The 17,214-nt window shown below is 37.2% G+C and overlaps 1 protein-coding gene across 1 annotated transcript; it reads right to left on the bottom strand.

Moving 5' to 3' along the window:
- Nucleotides 1-15,978: 15,978 nt before the first annotated feature.
- Nucleotides 15,979-16,494, bottom strand: LOC145632836 (uncharacterized). The gene has a single exon (XM_081685168.1). It carries the CDS (start codon nt 16,492-16,494, stop codon nt 15,979-15,981), a length of 516 nt encoding a protein of 171 aa, XP_081541294.1.
- Nucleotides 16,495-17,214: the final 720 nt, after the last annotated feature.

Below are 17,214 nucleotides of genomic sequence, written 5' to 3'. Positions count from 1 at the left end.
ATCATATTTAATATTAAAAATATCCTAGACATGATACTAGGAATCATAATAACAATATAAACATGATGTCTACATCATAAAATCAATAAAAGTACTTACTTGGATGCCTCGTACCTCTTTCTAATTACAAAATACACACGTTAGTAACTTCAAGGAAAATAATAATCAAAACAATTAAATTAAATAATTTAAATAGAGATTTGGGACCAAACCCTCAGAAATTAAAACCTTTCACGTCTAGGGCGAAGGCAACTTCGAATATGGCTAGGTGTTTCTAGATCTTGTGAATGCGGAATTTTGTATGAAAAAGCAAGAAAGAATTGAAAAGAATGCTAAAAGAAAGAATGTTTTTAATTAAGAATCGATGAAAGAAAACTTGTGAATGAAGAGAGTTGATGAATGAAAGATGTAGATGAAAGCTAATTAAAACTAATTGTTGATGAGAATTCGTGAATGAAAACTAATTGTTGCCCATTTTTTCAATAAGTCTTCTAAAAAGACTAATGTTATGGTTCTTAAAATTGACTTAGAAAAAGCTTTTGATAGTATCGAATGGAGTTTTATTGAGGATACCCTTAGGTCTATCAATCTCCCCGATTCTCTTGTTGCTCTTATCCTTAGTTGTATTTGTTCCCCCTCTATGTCGGTTCTCTGGAATGGTCAAATTACTAACTCTTTTAAGCCGTCTCGAGGTATTAGACAAGGATGTCCTCTTTCCCCTTATATATTTGTCCTTTGTCTTGATCGTTTGTCTTGCATGATCCAAGAAAGAGTTAATAATAAATCTTGGAAGGCCATGAAAATTGCTAAGGATCTTGAAATTTCTCATCTTTTCTATGCCGATGATGTTTTTCTTTTTGGAAAAGCTACCCTTGACAGTATCAATGTTATGACGAATGTTTTAGATCATTTTAATAAAATTTCTGGCCTCTCCATTAACATTTAAAAATCGCCCATTATATTTCCCAAAAAGATGGATTTTAATATTAGGAAATCAATCTATGAATTTTGTAATATCAAAAGCACTACTTCCTTTGGAAAGTATTTGGGAATTATGATTAGCCCTAATAAACTTAAAATTGGATATTATTACGACCTTCTTGATAAAACCTCTTCTAGAATTAAAGGGTGGCAAAGCAAACTCCTCAATATGGTGGGCCGCTCTACCCTCATTAAATTTGTCCTCAATTCCTTTCCTATGTATTCTATGCAAACCAATGTCATCCCCACTGCTATCACTAATGAACTTCAAAAAAGAATTAAAAAATTTCTTTGGAATAGGGTTGATAAAAGTAGATATATCCCTAGAACTTCTTGGTCTACTGTTTGTGACCCTATTAGTGGGGGAGGTTTAGGGATTAGAAAACTTATGATTTGGAACCTCACCTTCATGACCAAGTTAGGGTGGAAAATCCTTACCTAACAAAATAAGCTTTGGGTTCAAATCCTTTCTAAGTAATACCTAAAATACTCTAATTTTATGGACTGTCTCCCTAACTCTAACAATTCAACCATTTGGAAAGATATTCTCCGGGGGAGGGATATTCTTAAAAAAGGTTTAGCTATTACCATTGGAATGGGGAAGATACTTCTATTTGGTTCCACCATTGGATTGGTGAAAAACCTTTCTACAAAGATGACTCTATTCATATCCCAGATAATAAAGGTAATTGAAGAGTCTCCAATATTATTAGAAACAACAAATGGTATCTTAAACCCAATGCTCATCTCCTCCCTAATAACATTCTTACTCCATTCTTGCCACCCCTCTATTCCTCTAGCTCTTTTACCATTAAATCTGCCTACTTCTCTTCTCTTCCTCCTCCTTCCTTCCCCTCCCCCTTCTTAGCAAATTTCCCTTGGCCTTCTATGTGGAAAATCAAAACCCCTTTCAAATATAGGATGCTTTTATGGAATATCATCAGGCAGATCCTTCCCATAGGGACTATCCTAGCTACCAAAATCCCTAACTTTGACCCTATGTGCACTAGGTGTAACTCTCTAAATGAAGATTTTATCCACCTCATTAGAGAATGCCCTTACTCTTCAGCTCTTTGGTCTATTATTTTTAAAAAATATGCTAAATCGGATTTCAATTATAATGAGTTTTATAATTCTGACTTTGAAAAATGGATTACTTATAATCTGAGTCCAGACTATTCTTGGAAAATTCTTTTTTGCATTTCTCTTTGGCACCTAAGGTCAATGAGAAACAAAATGGTTTTCGAAGAAAAAATGGAATCCATCTACACTTCCTTTAATAAATTCCATCACGATTATTGTATTACCTTGTCACTGTCTCAGGTTATTCATATTGATTCTGCTGCCGCGACTTCAAGCTCTCCAAGGTTTTGGTCTCCTCCCCAAAGGGGGTACTACAAGCTGAATACTGATGCCTCATGGATCAGTCTGGGAGTTGCCGGTGCAGGTGGTGTTATTCGCTGTCAGTCTGGCAAGTGGTAGATTGGTTTTGCAATGAGAATTAAGGCTCTTGGTCTAGCTTCTGCTGAACTCTTGGCAATCAAGGAGGGTCTGATTACCTGCTATGCTAGAGGAATCCGATTCCTTGAACTGGAAACCGAAGCTCAGGTCGTGAAGTACATGCTTGAAAATCCTATCTACTATATTGATCATGAGTTGTGCAACATTATTAATGATGTGGTAAGCCTGCTAAACAAGGATTTGAGTGTTACAATCCTTCACGTCAAACGTCAAGCTAACAAGCTCGCTCATGGGCTAGCTGCAATTGGAAGATCGAGAACTGATGATGACACGAGCTACCATTTCTTTTCACCTCCTACTCTCTCATCTACCTACTTGGAAAAAATGGCTCATTCCCTTTCCATGGTGGGAGGTTCCTGATCCAGCAACTGCTTCTTCTCACGGGCCTCCTTCTGCTACAGGCCTCACTCTGTCTACAAATGCTGAGGAATTTGCTGCTTCACCTTTTAGTTCCGCTTTATTTCAGTTCTTAGTTCACAAACTTATGCCTGCTTTTTATTTTGTCTGCTTAGCTAAGAATCTCTAGCATGCTAATTTTCTCCCTTACGCAGCCTGTTTTCTTGCTTTGCCTTCAAACATTTCTATTTGCTGGACAGTGCAGGGTATCCTGTGCTTCCTTTTGTTTTATGGTTCTCAGGGATGCTCCTTTAATCACCCCCTATGTAATATAAGTCTCGTCTCTTTTATTAAAATAAAAAGAAAGGTTTATATTCATTGGTGCTTGTTTCTATCTCTTTGTCCATTTAAGTTCATTTGTTTTCTTTTCTTTTTCTTTGTTTTTATTTTCCTTTCCTTGCCTTTGTTTTTGTCGGGAGTTGTGGGTTAACCTCTTAGGAAACCTCCACGAGAGCTTACTCGTCCTCTTTTGCGACATGGAAGTTAATAGGCTTGATGCATACGCTAAATGCATCCGTGATTTCTATGTTAGTGTACATTCTTTCTCTCTTTGTTTTCTTTGCTTAAATAAGTGCGTCATCTTCCCTTATGTTTGGTTCTTGTTATGCTCGAGGACGAGTAAAAGCTTAGCTTGGGGGAAATTAAGTAGTGACATTTATGTCGCTCCTAGGGGTACTGTCTAACTTGCTTTTGAGTTTATTTTCTTCTATTTTTCCCTTTTATTCTATTGTTTCCTCTTGAATAAAGTTTCTATTTTATTTGTTAATTTTGGAGTGTTTTAGTTTATTTTCTTTATTTAATTGGTTTCTAGTTTATTTTCGTATTTTATTTGCTTTCGATTTATATTGCCTTGTTCTTTTTCCTTGTTACTTTCATAGTTTTAATTAGTTTGTAGTTCATTTCTTATTTTATTTTACTTTATTTGCTCGTATTGTTTTATTTAATTTTTATTAGTTTAGTGTTATTTCATTTATTTTCTATTTTACTTTTTTTATTTGTCACAATTTCTTCTCGGTTTTGTGTGTAGGGTCCCGGGTTTCATGTCAAGTGAGTTCGGAGCTCGGGGACGAGTCAAAGTATGTGCACATTTCTTTGCTAGCTGCTGACTGCTGCCACCTCCTAAACTTCACTTCACTAATCCTTATCCTCCACCACATCAAACTCCCATGCTCCATCACGCACACAGCAGCTCACCAATAACCCCAAACAAGCCTACCAATTCACCTTTCCCAAACTTCAGCGACACCAACAGCAGAACCTCGCCACTCCATTCACCTGACCACCTCCCTGCGACACCAACAGTAGAACCTCGCCACTCCATTCACCTGACCTTCTCCCAGCGATACAACCAGCAGCACCTCACCACAATTGAAGCCACCATTCAGCCCTGTTTTGACTCCATAGCAGCCTCAATCAATCACCAATGCCGGCAGTCACAACACCAACAAAACCAAGCAGCAACCCCCCTCCATTCACCACCTCACGCACCAAAATAGACCAGCCCGCATCACTAATAGCAGCCATCTTAGCAGCTCCAATAACCGCGCAATCCCAGCCACCACTCTTCACCATTTCACAAACAATCGAACTCAATTAAGCCCCAATTTGATTGAAGCTTCGCGGGCGCGCAGCTCTGTCAGAAGGCGCACACATTGGAGTCCAAAACAGATTGTAGACAGTAAGATTGCACGACCTTTGCGCGACGTCACACGGGCGCGCATATCTGGGTTCAATTTGAACCGTCTCACGAGCTTCGCACATGATTTTAATGAAGATTAACCGTTCCAATAATGATGATGATGATGCAATTGGTGATGACAGCCGTTGATTCGGAGTTTGATTAAGATCGGATGGTGGTGAATCAATGATGATTATGATGATGGTTTGGTGTTGATGTGGAATCACGAGGAGCCAAAGGAAATAGAAGAAGAAGAAAAAGGAGGGGTGTTGGGGGGGTGGGGGGGTTGGGGGGTGTACTGATTTGGGTTTTCTTTTGTTTTCCTTTTTTTAATTCTTTTTGTTGTCTTTCTATTTCTTTCCTTTTATTTCGTTATTTATTTCCCTTCTTTTATTTTCTTTCTTTGTTTTTCTTTTATTATCTTTTTAATTCTCTTTTCTTTTTTTTTTTCTTTTTTTTTAAACCACCCAACAGGGTAAGGTTAATTCATTAAATTTGCCAAAGCAATCTTCAAAACACGAGCAGGGAAAGTATCAAGCCACACTCTTTGGCAATTCACCCAAGGTTGTAAATGTGTCAATTCATGCGCTATTTTATTGCTCCCCCTTTAACAAAAGACCAACTAATTCTATTAAAACTATCATCTATTAATAAAGAAAAACAACTAGAACATGTTGCCTTCTGTAGACACCCATTTGTGTCTCCCCAAAACCAAACCCAGTGATGAGTACCTTTCACGTCAAATCATAATCGAATGAAGTGGAAGTGTGGAAAGTTTAGTGTTGCGAATAGTTTTAACTTCTTTTCTCTTCTCTCTGTTTTTTAAAACTTATTTTAAGAAAACAGCCAATCCAGTTTGGTTGGTCCATGATATGGGTCCAATAGTAGTGTAGTTGGATGGGGTTTGAAAAGACCTTTCCAACGATATATTATAAGCCCAATTCTGATGAATATCGAGGAAGTTATGGCCAAAATACTAAACTGAGCCCGATTTGGTTTTTATATGCGGCCCAATGATCTAGAGGAGGGCCTATTATTAATTATCATTCCTAAATCTATTAAGATTGATTATAGTCTTTTAGAATACTCTAGGAGATTCTTTTAAATCCTAATCGAGTTAGGATTGATAATTATGTTTTAAAGAGTTTGAAATTAAATAAAACTACTCCTTTTAAGAATCCTTGTTTTGTACGAAGTGGAATATATTCAGATTTTATTTTTGTGCCTCGTAATATTTATCCAAATTTTATTAGGTTGGATAGATCTTTAAATTATCTTTCCAATGATATATTATAATATTAAATCCGAGTTATAACGAAAAATATATGAATGAGACATGAAACTTTATCCAAAACTGACACCCTTCCACTATTTAGGCCATATCTTTTTATCTACAAAATATTTTAATCTGGTTCTAATTGGGTTGGAAATTAGAGTTTAAGAGCTTTCCGACTACATATTATATGCCTTATTTGGACTTTTGAATCAAAAGATATGATAAAAACAAAAACGCGTTAAAAACGGGCTTGTCGCCTGACTCCAGGCATTGGCGCCTGGCGCCTGGCGCCAACCTCGTTTTGCGTACGCCAGACTCTGTTTTGTTAATTTTATCTTTTTGGCTGATTTTCTCTATAAATAACGTATTAAAACTCCGTTTTCGATAACCAGATTTCATCAATTCTTATTTCAATTCACCAACTCTCATCAAGATTTTCTTGATTATTCTCTCTCTCTCTCTTTTTCTAAACTAGCCTTTTCTCAAATACAAAATTCTGCATTCACAAGATCTAGAAACACCTAGCCATATTCGAAGTTGCCTTCGCCCTCGACGTGAAAGGTTTAATTTCTGAGGGTTTGGTCCCAAATCTCTATTTCAATTATTTAATTTAATTTTTTTGTTTATTATTTTTCTTGAAGTTACTAACGTGTGTATTTTGTTATTAGAAAGAGGTACGAGGCATCAAAGTAAGTACTTTATTGATTTATTGATATTATGATGTAGAATTCATGTTTACATTGTTATTATGATATTCCTAGTATCATGTCTAGGGTATTTTTAATATTAAATATGATTCCTATGATGCTTCCTATGCTCTTCCTAGCCATGATTATCATTGTTATTATTATTGTTGCTTGATATTTATTGTTATTGCTTGATCACACCTTTTATTGCATGTTTAAAGGGAATTTGTACTTGTAATCACGCTTAATAAGATATTTAATAATCTTGTTAGGGTTAATTATGATTATAATTCAAGTGATCGCCAATAATAGATTTATTTGTGCATTAATATTCAACTAACATAGATTAAACAGGTTTAGGGTTAATCTATTGATTGCATGTTAATCAGAAAGCGCACATGAATACGATCAGAATAAAGTAGAGGGCTATTATTAGGGCAGGTTCAATCTCTTTTAGGTTGGATTTGTACCTTCATCCCCGAACCCTTATTTGGTTCTAGACCTTATGGAGTTGACGATCTCTTGGATCGTTAAGGGGTGTAACCTTCACCTTGTGAACGGTTTACAAGTTCCTAAAAAACTTGTTGGCGACTCTTTTGCTCTATCTTCTTCCCTTTTGGACGCCACCGTACTTTAGTATATGATCACAGTGGGGTTCAAGCTAGTGTGATTAAGGCTTGAAATTATTCCCTACAGTTTTTGGCGACTCCACTGGGGAGGATTTCTATTTTAATTCCTGAATTTGTTTCGGCAATGATTTAGAATGAGTTGATGAGACTCGAAAAGTTCTAAGTATTTCATGTGCGTAATTTTGATTAACATTATTGTCATATGCATAAAAAAGATCTCATTGGAAAGACCATCCGTAATGAGTTAAAAACATAGGATTTTACACGTAGGAAATTTGAGGAATGTCTTTCACAACTAGGACTGAAATAACACCGCGCGAAACTGGAAAATTTTATCGAGCACAGAAAGCTGATGAGGCATGTGGGAAGTAGCGTCAGGGGCTAGAGCTTGGCGCCAGCATTTTAGTCGTAGCGCCAGACGCCAGTATTGGCGTCAGGCGCTACAGTTAAAAGCTGGCGCCAGTCTCTGTTTGCTGGCGCCAACCTCCCCCAATACCGAGCCAGAAATATGCGTTCTAATTTCGACCAGTTTTTCGTATTGTTTGCTCGATCCTACTTTCTGATTGAATTTTTTCTCACTTTTCTGAAACCCATATGTGTTCTACATATGGACATAACCCTCTGGGAATTCATGCTCCATCTACCCGATTGAACGCTCCGTGCAACAAAGGGTACATCCGAGATTGTTGAATTCACAAAACCATGGAAGCGAGTTTTTTCTAAAACTCGCGGTGTCCCATCCACTCGCACCAACCCTTCACGGTTAGGCTTCCGCGCGGTGCATTCGGACAATTAAACATGGACACTCTATTGACTAACCCATATCCCGAACTTTAGAGAACTAGAGCCATGGTTAGGTTGCAAACTCATTGCATCATATTGTGCCTACTTGACTAATTGTGCATTATTTGTTGCGCATACTCTATGTGATTTTTCCTAACCGTTTGTTTGACTTGTGTTAAGACTAAATAAACTGATTAATGACTAAAGGACTTTGTTTAATTAATTAATTAATTAATTTGAGCTAATAAATAAATATAAAATCGAGTCATAGTTCCTTTAAGTCAACCCGGATTTTTTATTCCCGTATACTGCACAAACGTCAACTTGTTTTGGTCATAGCCGGAGTTCTAGAAAGAACTACGAGTCGTAAAACCTATGGATCTGTAGCCCCGAGTTTTATCTTTAATTTGGCGTTGGTGTCATCCAAATCAGAGTCACAGATAAAAAGTTATGACTAAAATACCACAGTCTGTCAAGTTTAATGCATATACGGGAAGTCTTAACTTAGTTTTTGCTTGAGTCTAGTCACACAGTCTAGCCACATGGTCATGGCACGAGTCTTAACATACCACCTACACTCACTAGTCTTTGCACACTTTGATCACTTGTCACCATGACCATATCTTAGGTTCATGCATGAGTCGGTCTTTTCCGTCATTTGAGTTGGGGGGTACATTCTATTCCTAATTCTTCATATCCCTCCACCTCCATCATCTTTTTCTTTTTTCACATTCTATTCCAATCTTTCTTCACTTCCTCCATCCATTGCATGTTGAATAAAGCTTGAGTCAAATAATTAATAATAAATATCCCCAAATTCCTTTTCCACAGTACTTGGTCGAGGAGAGAAGGGCGATTAATCAAGGACAACCTCTTTATTCAGGTCTCGCTTTTTGATAAACCGATTCGTCAAAAGAGGAAGGCTAAGAAGATAATGGCAAATCAAGAGGAAGTCAATGAGCTTAGGAACCAACTGGTCACCATGACTGAAACGTTGAAGCTCCTCACCCTTAAGGTCGATGATCCCGTGAAGCAACAACAAATGAACCTCATGCAAGAGAGTCTAAGCAAGCTATCTAGCGACTATAAATTTCAGGGCATGAGTTCACAAGGGGTCTCGCTGGACAAGGAACTCCTTCCGCATAAGTTCAATGCTACTGACATCCCTAAATTCAAGGTAACAGATAATCCTTACTTTCATCTAAGAGCTTTCGAAACTATAATGAACATTAAGGGTATCGATAAGAAGGTTTTCCCCTCTTTGTTCCCACTATCTCTTGAAACCGTTTGCCAACAATGGTTCTTCTCCCTTGACAAAGAGAAAACCTCTACCTGGGAATCGATAGTAAACGCTTTCGTTGATAGGTACAAGTGCAATATCCAAGTTGAAACCGACCATAGACAACTTGAGATGTTAAGACAAAAAGAGAATGAAGGTTTTACTTATTTCTTTAATAAATGGAGGGAAACTTCCGCTAAGATGATTGAGGTCCCCACCGAAAAGGAGTCTGTGAGGATGTTTATCAAGAATCTCCAAGAAAAGTATTCAAAGCATTTAAAATATCAACACAATTTGAATACTTTCAAGGCCGTTTATGACATCGGAATTGAAATCGAAGACGACCTCGCAAAGCAAAAAGCTACTAACAATAGTAACCACGGTGGCTGGAAAGGAAAGAAGAACGACAATCCTTCTTCTTCCGAAAACGCCCACTCTAGTAATAATGTTAGTACCTTTGACCATAATGGTGTCTTAGCCATGGACAATCAAGGAACTAAAAGGAAACCCAGGCGAGAGTTCACACCCATTGGAATGACCTACGATGCTGCTTTCGATCGTCTCTATGATCGAGGAATAATCAAACCTATTGGCCCTACCGAGGATCCAACACTAGAAAATCGATCTTTGATATGGAATCCAAACTCCTATTGCAAGTACCATCAAGGGCGCGGTCATACTATTGATGAATGCTACAGGTTTCAAAACCTCATTCAAGATCTCATAGAGGCAAATAAGATCCCATTGCCTCTAGCTAGCGAGAAGACTGGATGATGTCGGAGCAAACAACACAAGACAGAGGCGAGCTTCAACGACAGGATTTCATGACCTCTTTTTCTATTTCTTTTTCATTTTTTCCTTTCCCAATAAGTCTAGCATAGGCACCTTTTCTTTTCCTTTAGATTAATTTCGTTAATTTTTTTTTTTTCCTTTTTCCTTTTTTAATAAAATGAGCATTTATTTCCTTATATATGATCATTTCATTATATTGCATCAAATATATATATATATATATATATATATATATATATATATATATATATATATATATATATATATATATATATATATATATATATATATATATATATATATATATATATATATAAAAATAAAATCCATGTCGAATTAAGCACAAGTTATACCAATGATTTGAGGCACCCCTTGTAGCCACATCATATCTTCTTTCATCTTCCAAATTTACAATCCTTTCTTCATAAACCACTTTGAGCCTCGTCTAACGATAGACCCTTCTTTTTTCAACCTACATCTACCTAACCTTGGGATGGGATGGTGTGCAACTTATGCAATTCTAAAGAAAGCTTGAGCAAATTCAAAAGAAAGCAATAGCAAAAAATAAGCAATAATAAAAAACGAAAACAAGTGTACAAAAAGGTAAGTGTTCCAATGTCTTTGATATGAAAGTATCTTCGATAAGAACACGTCTCAGATTGCGTCTCTTATCGAGTGCTCGGTACCGTGCCTGAGAAACATGAATGCCAAGTGAGTGATAGACCGCATGATCGAGATTGCCTACGCTTATAAAAATAAAATAGATGCTAAAGCAAAAAATAAAAAAAGAGCTAAAAAAGAGTAGAAACTCAAGCATAAATATAAAGATTCAAAAGCGAGGTTGCACACCTTGGGGGCTTATCTAGGGTCTTGAGCCTTTTTTATCCTCTTCTTCTTCACCTTTAGCCTAACCACGTTACAACCCTTAAAAATACCTTTTTGAGGTATACACACACTTGTGCGAGGTTTGGCTAGAGCTACGTTCGGCTTGATTCCCAACGGATACGTAAGCAACCTCACATCGAGGTGCGGCCGTAATAAAAATGCATTCATATTCACATTCACACACTTGCACCATGATCATATCAAGGGATCTCCAATGCTCATCCCTATTCATGTAGAGCTAGACTTGGGGGCTTGATCCCTACATCATTAGCTTACCTAGCCTAAGAGTCACCACCATTTGACTTGTTTTAACAAACAATATTTTCCCACACACTTAGCTCTTGCGGCCTAGCTTTAGTGTCAATTTCACACACCGCACATATACATGACCAAATATACTTCCCTTAGGAACCCTTTGTCATGAAATCTTAACATAACGATGAAGCATGTCTTGTCACATCACTCATCACTCATAATTGTCATTACATAGAAGTATGAAGTGCTTTGCCTCCGTGCCTAAGTTACCCAAATAATTTCATCATGGAGTCAACAGTTGAGATAGCCTAGGATGGATTAATCCTTGCACCTTGAGAGACAGTATCAAACAACATCTGACTAAGCTCATTCAACATGCATCTTCAAACTTCGCTTCTTCTTTTTCACGTCTTTCTTTTTCGGGAGAAAGTCGGTACCCTCCACAAAAATAACAGAAAATTTTTGTTTTTTGCATTTTCGAGTCGCACGATCACATTACAATGCACACACGAGTCATGTACACATTGAGTCATGTCATGTCATATCACTTTGATTTGAGTCACACATGTGTCATTTCACTTTGAGTCGAGTCAACCTCGAGTCAGTCAATCAGCGAGTCAAGTTTATACCTTGAGTCGTGTCAAGTCGATGAGTCAAGCAACTTTAAACCTTAGGTCAACCCTAAGATGATTAAAAAGAAATTGGCAAAGTTCTATAGTGAAAAATGAATACAGGTGCAGCAGAACAGGGAAGACCCTACTCCAGCGCCTGGCGCCAGAGATATTTCAGTAGCGACAGAGCTCGAAGCCTCTCAGAAAGGTGATTTCGACTTCATACAACAATTTCGGGTTCCTTGGTACGCCAGTTAACCCCTATAAGCGATTTGACATGATTAAGTAGTCGGTTTGATTACAGTCTAAGTGATCGACCTGACGAAAGATCGTCTCACTTAGCTTAAGCGCCTAAAACACTGGCTGATTACAATCGGTTCAAAAGCAAGCACTTAAACGACAATATTTCCAAATATGGATTGTCGTGCATTCTTATTAAAACGACAAATTTTTCCAAAAATTGGATTGTCATCCCCAACTGACAGTATTTCCAAAAACGGATTGTCGTGCATTTTCTTCAACGACAATTTTTCCAAGATTGGATTGTCATCTCTGGCAAAGTTTCCAATCGTGGATTGTCGTGCTCCTTCTCTGTTTGGCAAGTTTTTCCAAGTTCAGATTGTCATACATTCATACATCGCTGGCAAGTTTTCCGAGATTGGATTGTCATACACCCAGTTCCCTATGCCAAATTTTCCCAAAGGATTGTTGTAGGTTTCCATTCATCATAAATATCGGCAAAGTTCCTTCACGTGGATTGTCATTCATTTCAGTAGGTGGCAAATTTTCCCGAAGTGGATTGTCGGTCGACTCTTTTTTTGCAAATGTTCCAAGACACGGATTGTCAATAGTGGCAATATTTTCCCAAAAGGATTGTCGCATAGCGTTGGCAAATTTCCAAGGTGGATTGCTTTCAAGAGTTATATTCCAAGATGTGGATTGTTGATTGTAGCAAAGTTCTTATGAAAGATTGTTACAAAGAATTGGCAACTTTTCCCAAAAATTGGATTTTGGCGAATTTTCCGAGATACGGATTGTCGCTTCATCGTGGCAACATTTCCAAGGATGGATTGTTACGAAGCATTGACAACTTTCCCTAAATCGGATTGTTATACATCATACAAGGGTTGTGTTGGCAACTATTCCCAGAGAAAAGAGGATTGTCATAATAGCAACAACACCGACATACTGGTTCACAAGCAACAAAGCGCCGACGTACTGGCATGGCAGCATTAAGGATTAAAAAGCAGTGATCTTTTCGAAGACTATCACAGCGGGAAAAAGAAGCTCTTTGTTCAGAACGTCAAACAACAAGGTGGCATTCCCTAGCTTGCGGAAAGTTGTCACAAACAACTAGAGGTAATTTCGGGCGAAGTTGTCTTCGATCATATTCCCTTAGGCATGGAAGATGATTATAATGCGATGAGGATTATTTCAAGAGAAATAATCTTCGATTGTATTCCTTTGGACGTGGAATATTATCAATGCGGATGAGGATTGTTTTAAGAGAAATAATCTTCAATAGTGTTCCCTTGGACGTGGAATATTATCATTGCGGGGAGGATCGTTTCAGGCGAATTAATCTTCTAATTTGGAAGCAGTTACAGGCGTAGCGCTTTTCAAGCGGGATGGCATTCTCTAGCTTGCACAAGGTCATCAAAACAACAGTAAAGCGGCAGCAAATCGGTTACTTTCAGAGGCGTGTGCTCGACGGTGCAAGATACGCGTTTCTTAACTCTTTTATCTGTTAACTAACGTTAGTTTGCAGGTATCGGCGTTACAAGAGTGATTTAGGATCGCAGAACGTTCTGAATCATTCTCCGTCCCTATCGCTACTTTGACTTTTGTTTTCGAAACTTGCATTTCTCTAAACTCAGTCAAAGTGGGGGCTTCTGTAGACACCCATTTGTGTCTCCCCAAAACCAAACCCAGTGATGAGTACCTTTCACGTCAAATCATAATCGAATGAAGTGGAAGTGTGGAAAGTTTAGTGTTGCAGATAGTTTTAACTTCTTTTCTCTTCTCTCTGTTTTTTAAAACTTATTTTAAGAAAACATCCAATCCAGTTTGGTTGGTCCATGATATGGGTCCAATAGTAGTGTAGTTGGATGGGGTTTGAAAAGACCTTTCCAACGATATATTATAAGCCCAATTCCGATGAATATCGATGAAGTTATGGCCAAATTAATAAACTGGGCCCGATTTGGTTTTTATATGCGGCCCAATGATCTAGAGGAGGGCCTATTATTAATTATCATTCCTAAAGCTATTAGGATTGATTATAGTCTTTTAGAATACTCTAGGAGATTCTTTTAAATCCTAATGGAGTTAGGATTGATAATTGTGTTTTAAAGAGTTTGAAATTAAATAAAACTACTCCTTTTAAGAATCCTTGTTTTGTACGAAGTGGAATATATTCAGATTTTATTTTTGTTCCTCGTAATATTTATCCAAATTTTATATGGTTGGATAGATCTTTAAATTATCCTTTCAATGATATATTATAACATTAAATCCGAGTTATAACGAAAAATATATGAATGAGACATGAAACTTTATCCAAAACTGACACCCTTCCACTATTTTGGCCATATCTTTTTATCTACAAAATATTTTAATCTGATTATTATTATGTTGGAAAGTAGACTTTAAGAGCTTTCTAACGACATATTATATGCCTTATTTGGACTTTCGAATCAAAAGATATGATAAAAACAAAAACGCGTTAAAAACGGGCTTGGCGCCTGACTCCCGGCATTGGCGCCTGGAACCAGGCCTGGCGCCTGGTGCTAGCCATTGGTGCCTGGCGCCAATGGCCAATGCCTGGCGTCAACCTCGTTTTGCGTTCGCTAGACTCTGTTTTGTTAATTTTATCTTTTTGGCTGATTTTCTCTATAAATAACGTATTAAAACTTCGTTTTCGATAACCAGATTTCATCAATTCTTATTTCAATTCACCAACTCTCATCAAGAATTTCTTGATTATTCTCTCTCTCTCTCTTTTTCTAAACTAGCCTTTTCTCAAATAGAAAATTCTGCATTCACAAGATCTAGAAACACCTAGCCATATTCGAAGTTGCCTTCGCCCTAGACGTGAAAGGTTTAATTTCTGAGGGTTTGGTCCCAAATCTCTATTTCAATTATTTAATTTAATTGTTTTGTTTATTATTTTCCTTGAATTTACTAACGTGTGTATTTTGTTATTAGAAAGAGGTACGAGGCATCAAAGTAAGTACTTTATTGATTTATTGATATTATGATGTAGAATTCATGTTTACATTGTTATTATGATATTCCTAGTATCATGTCTAGGGTATTTTTAATATTAAATATGATTCCTATGACGCTTCCTATGCTCTTCCTCATATTGATTATTGTTAGTATCATGTTAGGGCTAAAGGTTTGATTTTTATTGCTTAGTGACATGCTAGGGTTTGTTATTAATCTTGTTAGTATCATGCCTAGGATCTTGCTATTTTTATTATGCTTTAATATTAACATGATTATGATTATGATTATAATTGTTATAATTTATGATGATTATGAATATTATTATTATTATTATTATTATTATTATTATTATTATTATTTTGATAATGATTATTTTATTTATGATTATTATTGTTTTGATTATGATTATAATTTTATGATGATTATTATTATTATCATTGTTATTATTATTGTTGCTTGATATTTATTGTTATTGCTTGATCACACCTTTTATTGCATGTTTAAAGGGAATTTGTACTTGTAATCACGCTTAATAAGATATTTAATAATCTTGTTAGGGTTAATTATGATTATAATTCAAGTGATCGCCAATAATAGATTTATTTGTGCGTTAATATTCAACCAACATAGATTAAACAGGTTTAGGGTTAATCTATTGATTGCATGTTAATCAGAAAGCGCACATGAATACGATCAGAATAAAGTAGAGGCCTATTATTAGGGCAGGTTCAATCTCTTTTAGGTTGGATTTGTTTCTTCATCCCCAAACCCTTATTTGGTTCTAGACCTTATGGAGTTGACGATCTCTTGGATCGTTAAGGGGTGTAACCTTCACCTCGTGAACGGTTTACAAGTTCCTAAAAAACTTGTTGGCGACTCTTTTGCTCTATCTTCTTCCCTTTTCGACGCCACCGTACTTTAGTGTATGATCACAGTGGGTTTCAAGCTAGTGGGATTAAGGCTTGAAATTATTCCCTACACCTTCGTATGTAGAGCTTGAATCACGATTAAATAGTCGCTTTCAACCACAAGTTGTTGCAATCCCATCTCTTGAGCAAGCTGTACCCCTCTCAACACTGCTTTTGCCTCAGCAATTGTCGGCTCCCATCTATCTCTATATTGTGAGGCTGAGCAGGCACGAACAACTCCATTCCAATCTCTCAACACCGCTCCAAGACTTGACCCCAATTCACCCACCACTCCAGCATCAACATTCATCTTCATCCACCCCTGATCAAGGGACTGACCACGCATTCGCAAAAGTTGGACCACCCTAAACACCCTTAAACTTAGCTTCTCGTTCTCTTCCATAACTTTAGAGCACGTCTTCATAACATATCTTAGAGTATCGACCGGACCAAGAGTCTTGCCTTCCATAATATAGGCATTTCGAGCACCCCAAATCGCCCAACAGATGGTGATAATGGCAGCAACGTCAGCATCATCAAACTCAGCCCAACAATTTTCCCACCAATCCACCACATTACTCATACGTGAGCTAGCCACAGCAGCATAATTACTAATTTGCCAGACATCTCTCGCAAAATTACTCTCTTTTATAGCATGAATAGTGGACTCAAAATCACGTTGACATAAACAACAATCATGATTATAATCTTTACTATGATTGTGGATATTTTGGCGAGTTGATAGAGCATTCTGACAAGCTCTCCAAGCAAAGATTTTGATGCGTGGGAGTGTTCGTAATTGCCATATACATTTTCAGATGGTATAAGGGTCAGATGAAGAAACTTGCTCCCTTCTCCAATCGTCATCAAACATGGCACGATATGCAGACCTGACTGAGTAATCCCCTTTCTTTTTCATGTCCTAGCACAGACTATCATTCGGTAGATGCGAATTGATTGGAATACTTAGTATACAATCACGTTCGAAAGGTAGAAAATACTGGTTCATCTTCTCATAGTCCCAAGATGGAGACCCCTTTGCTAGCAGCTCACACACTTTCATCTCACCATTTGCATCTCCCCGAGGTGAGAGGGTCATACGAGATTGTGAAAGGAATGGTGTCCTTCAAACAAGTGTATTATTCCGATAGAGGGTTCGGAATTGTTAGAAAACTTATTTTTCAGTGAGGACAAGTGTGTTGGGGTGTGCTGAGTCCGACTCACCGCAGAAACAAACCCAAAAAGAAGACCGCACTCGCAATAAATAGAACCATAAACATAATTAACATAATGACAAGATTAC

The sequence above is a fragment of the Chenopodium album genome, chromosome 5, assembly GCF_948465745.1.
Source record: "Chenopodium album chromosome 5, dcCheAlbu1.1, whole genome shotgun sequence".
NCBI lineage: Eukaryota > Viridiplantae > Streptophyta > Magnoliopsida > Caryophyllales > Amaranthaceae > Chenopodium > Chenopodium album.
The sequence above is the reverse complement of the archived record's forward strand: the minus strand, read 5'-3'. Positions and strand labels throughout refer to the sequence as shown.

Excerpts from the sequence above, each read along its gene's own strand:
- LOC145632836 (XM_081685168.1), bottom strand. The coding sequence starts at position 16,494 with ATGAGTAATGTGGTGGATTGGTGGGAAAATTGTTGGGCTGAGTTTGAT.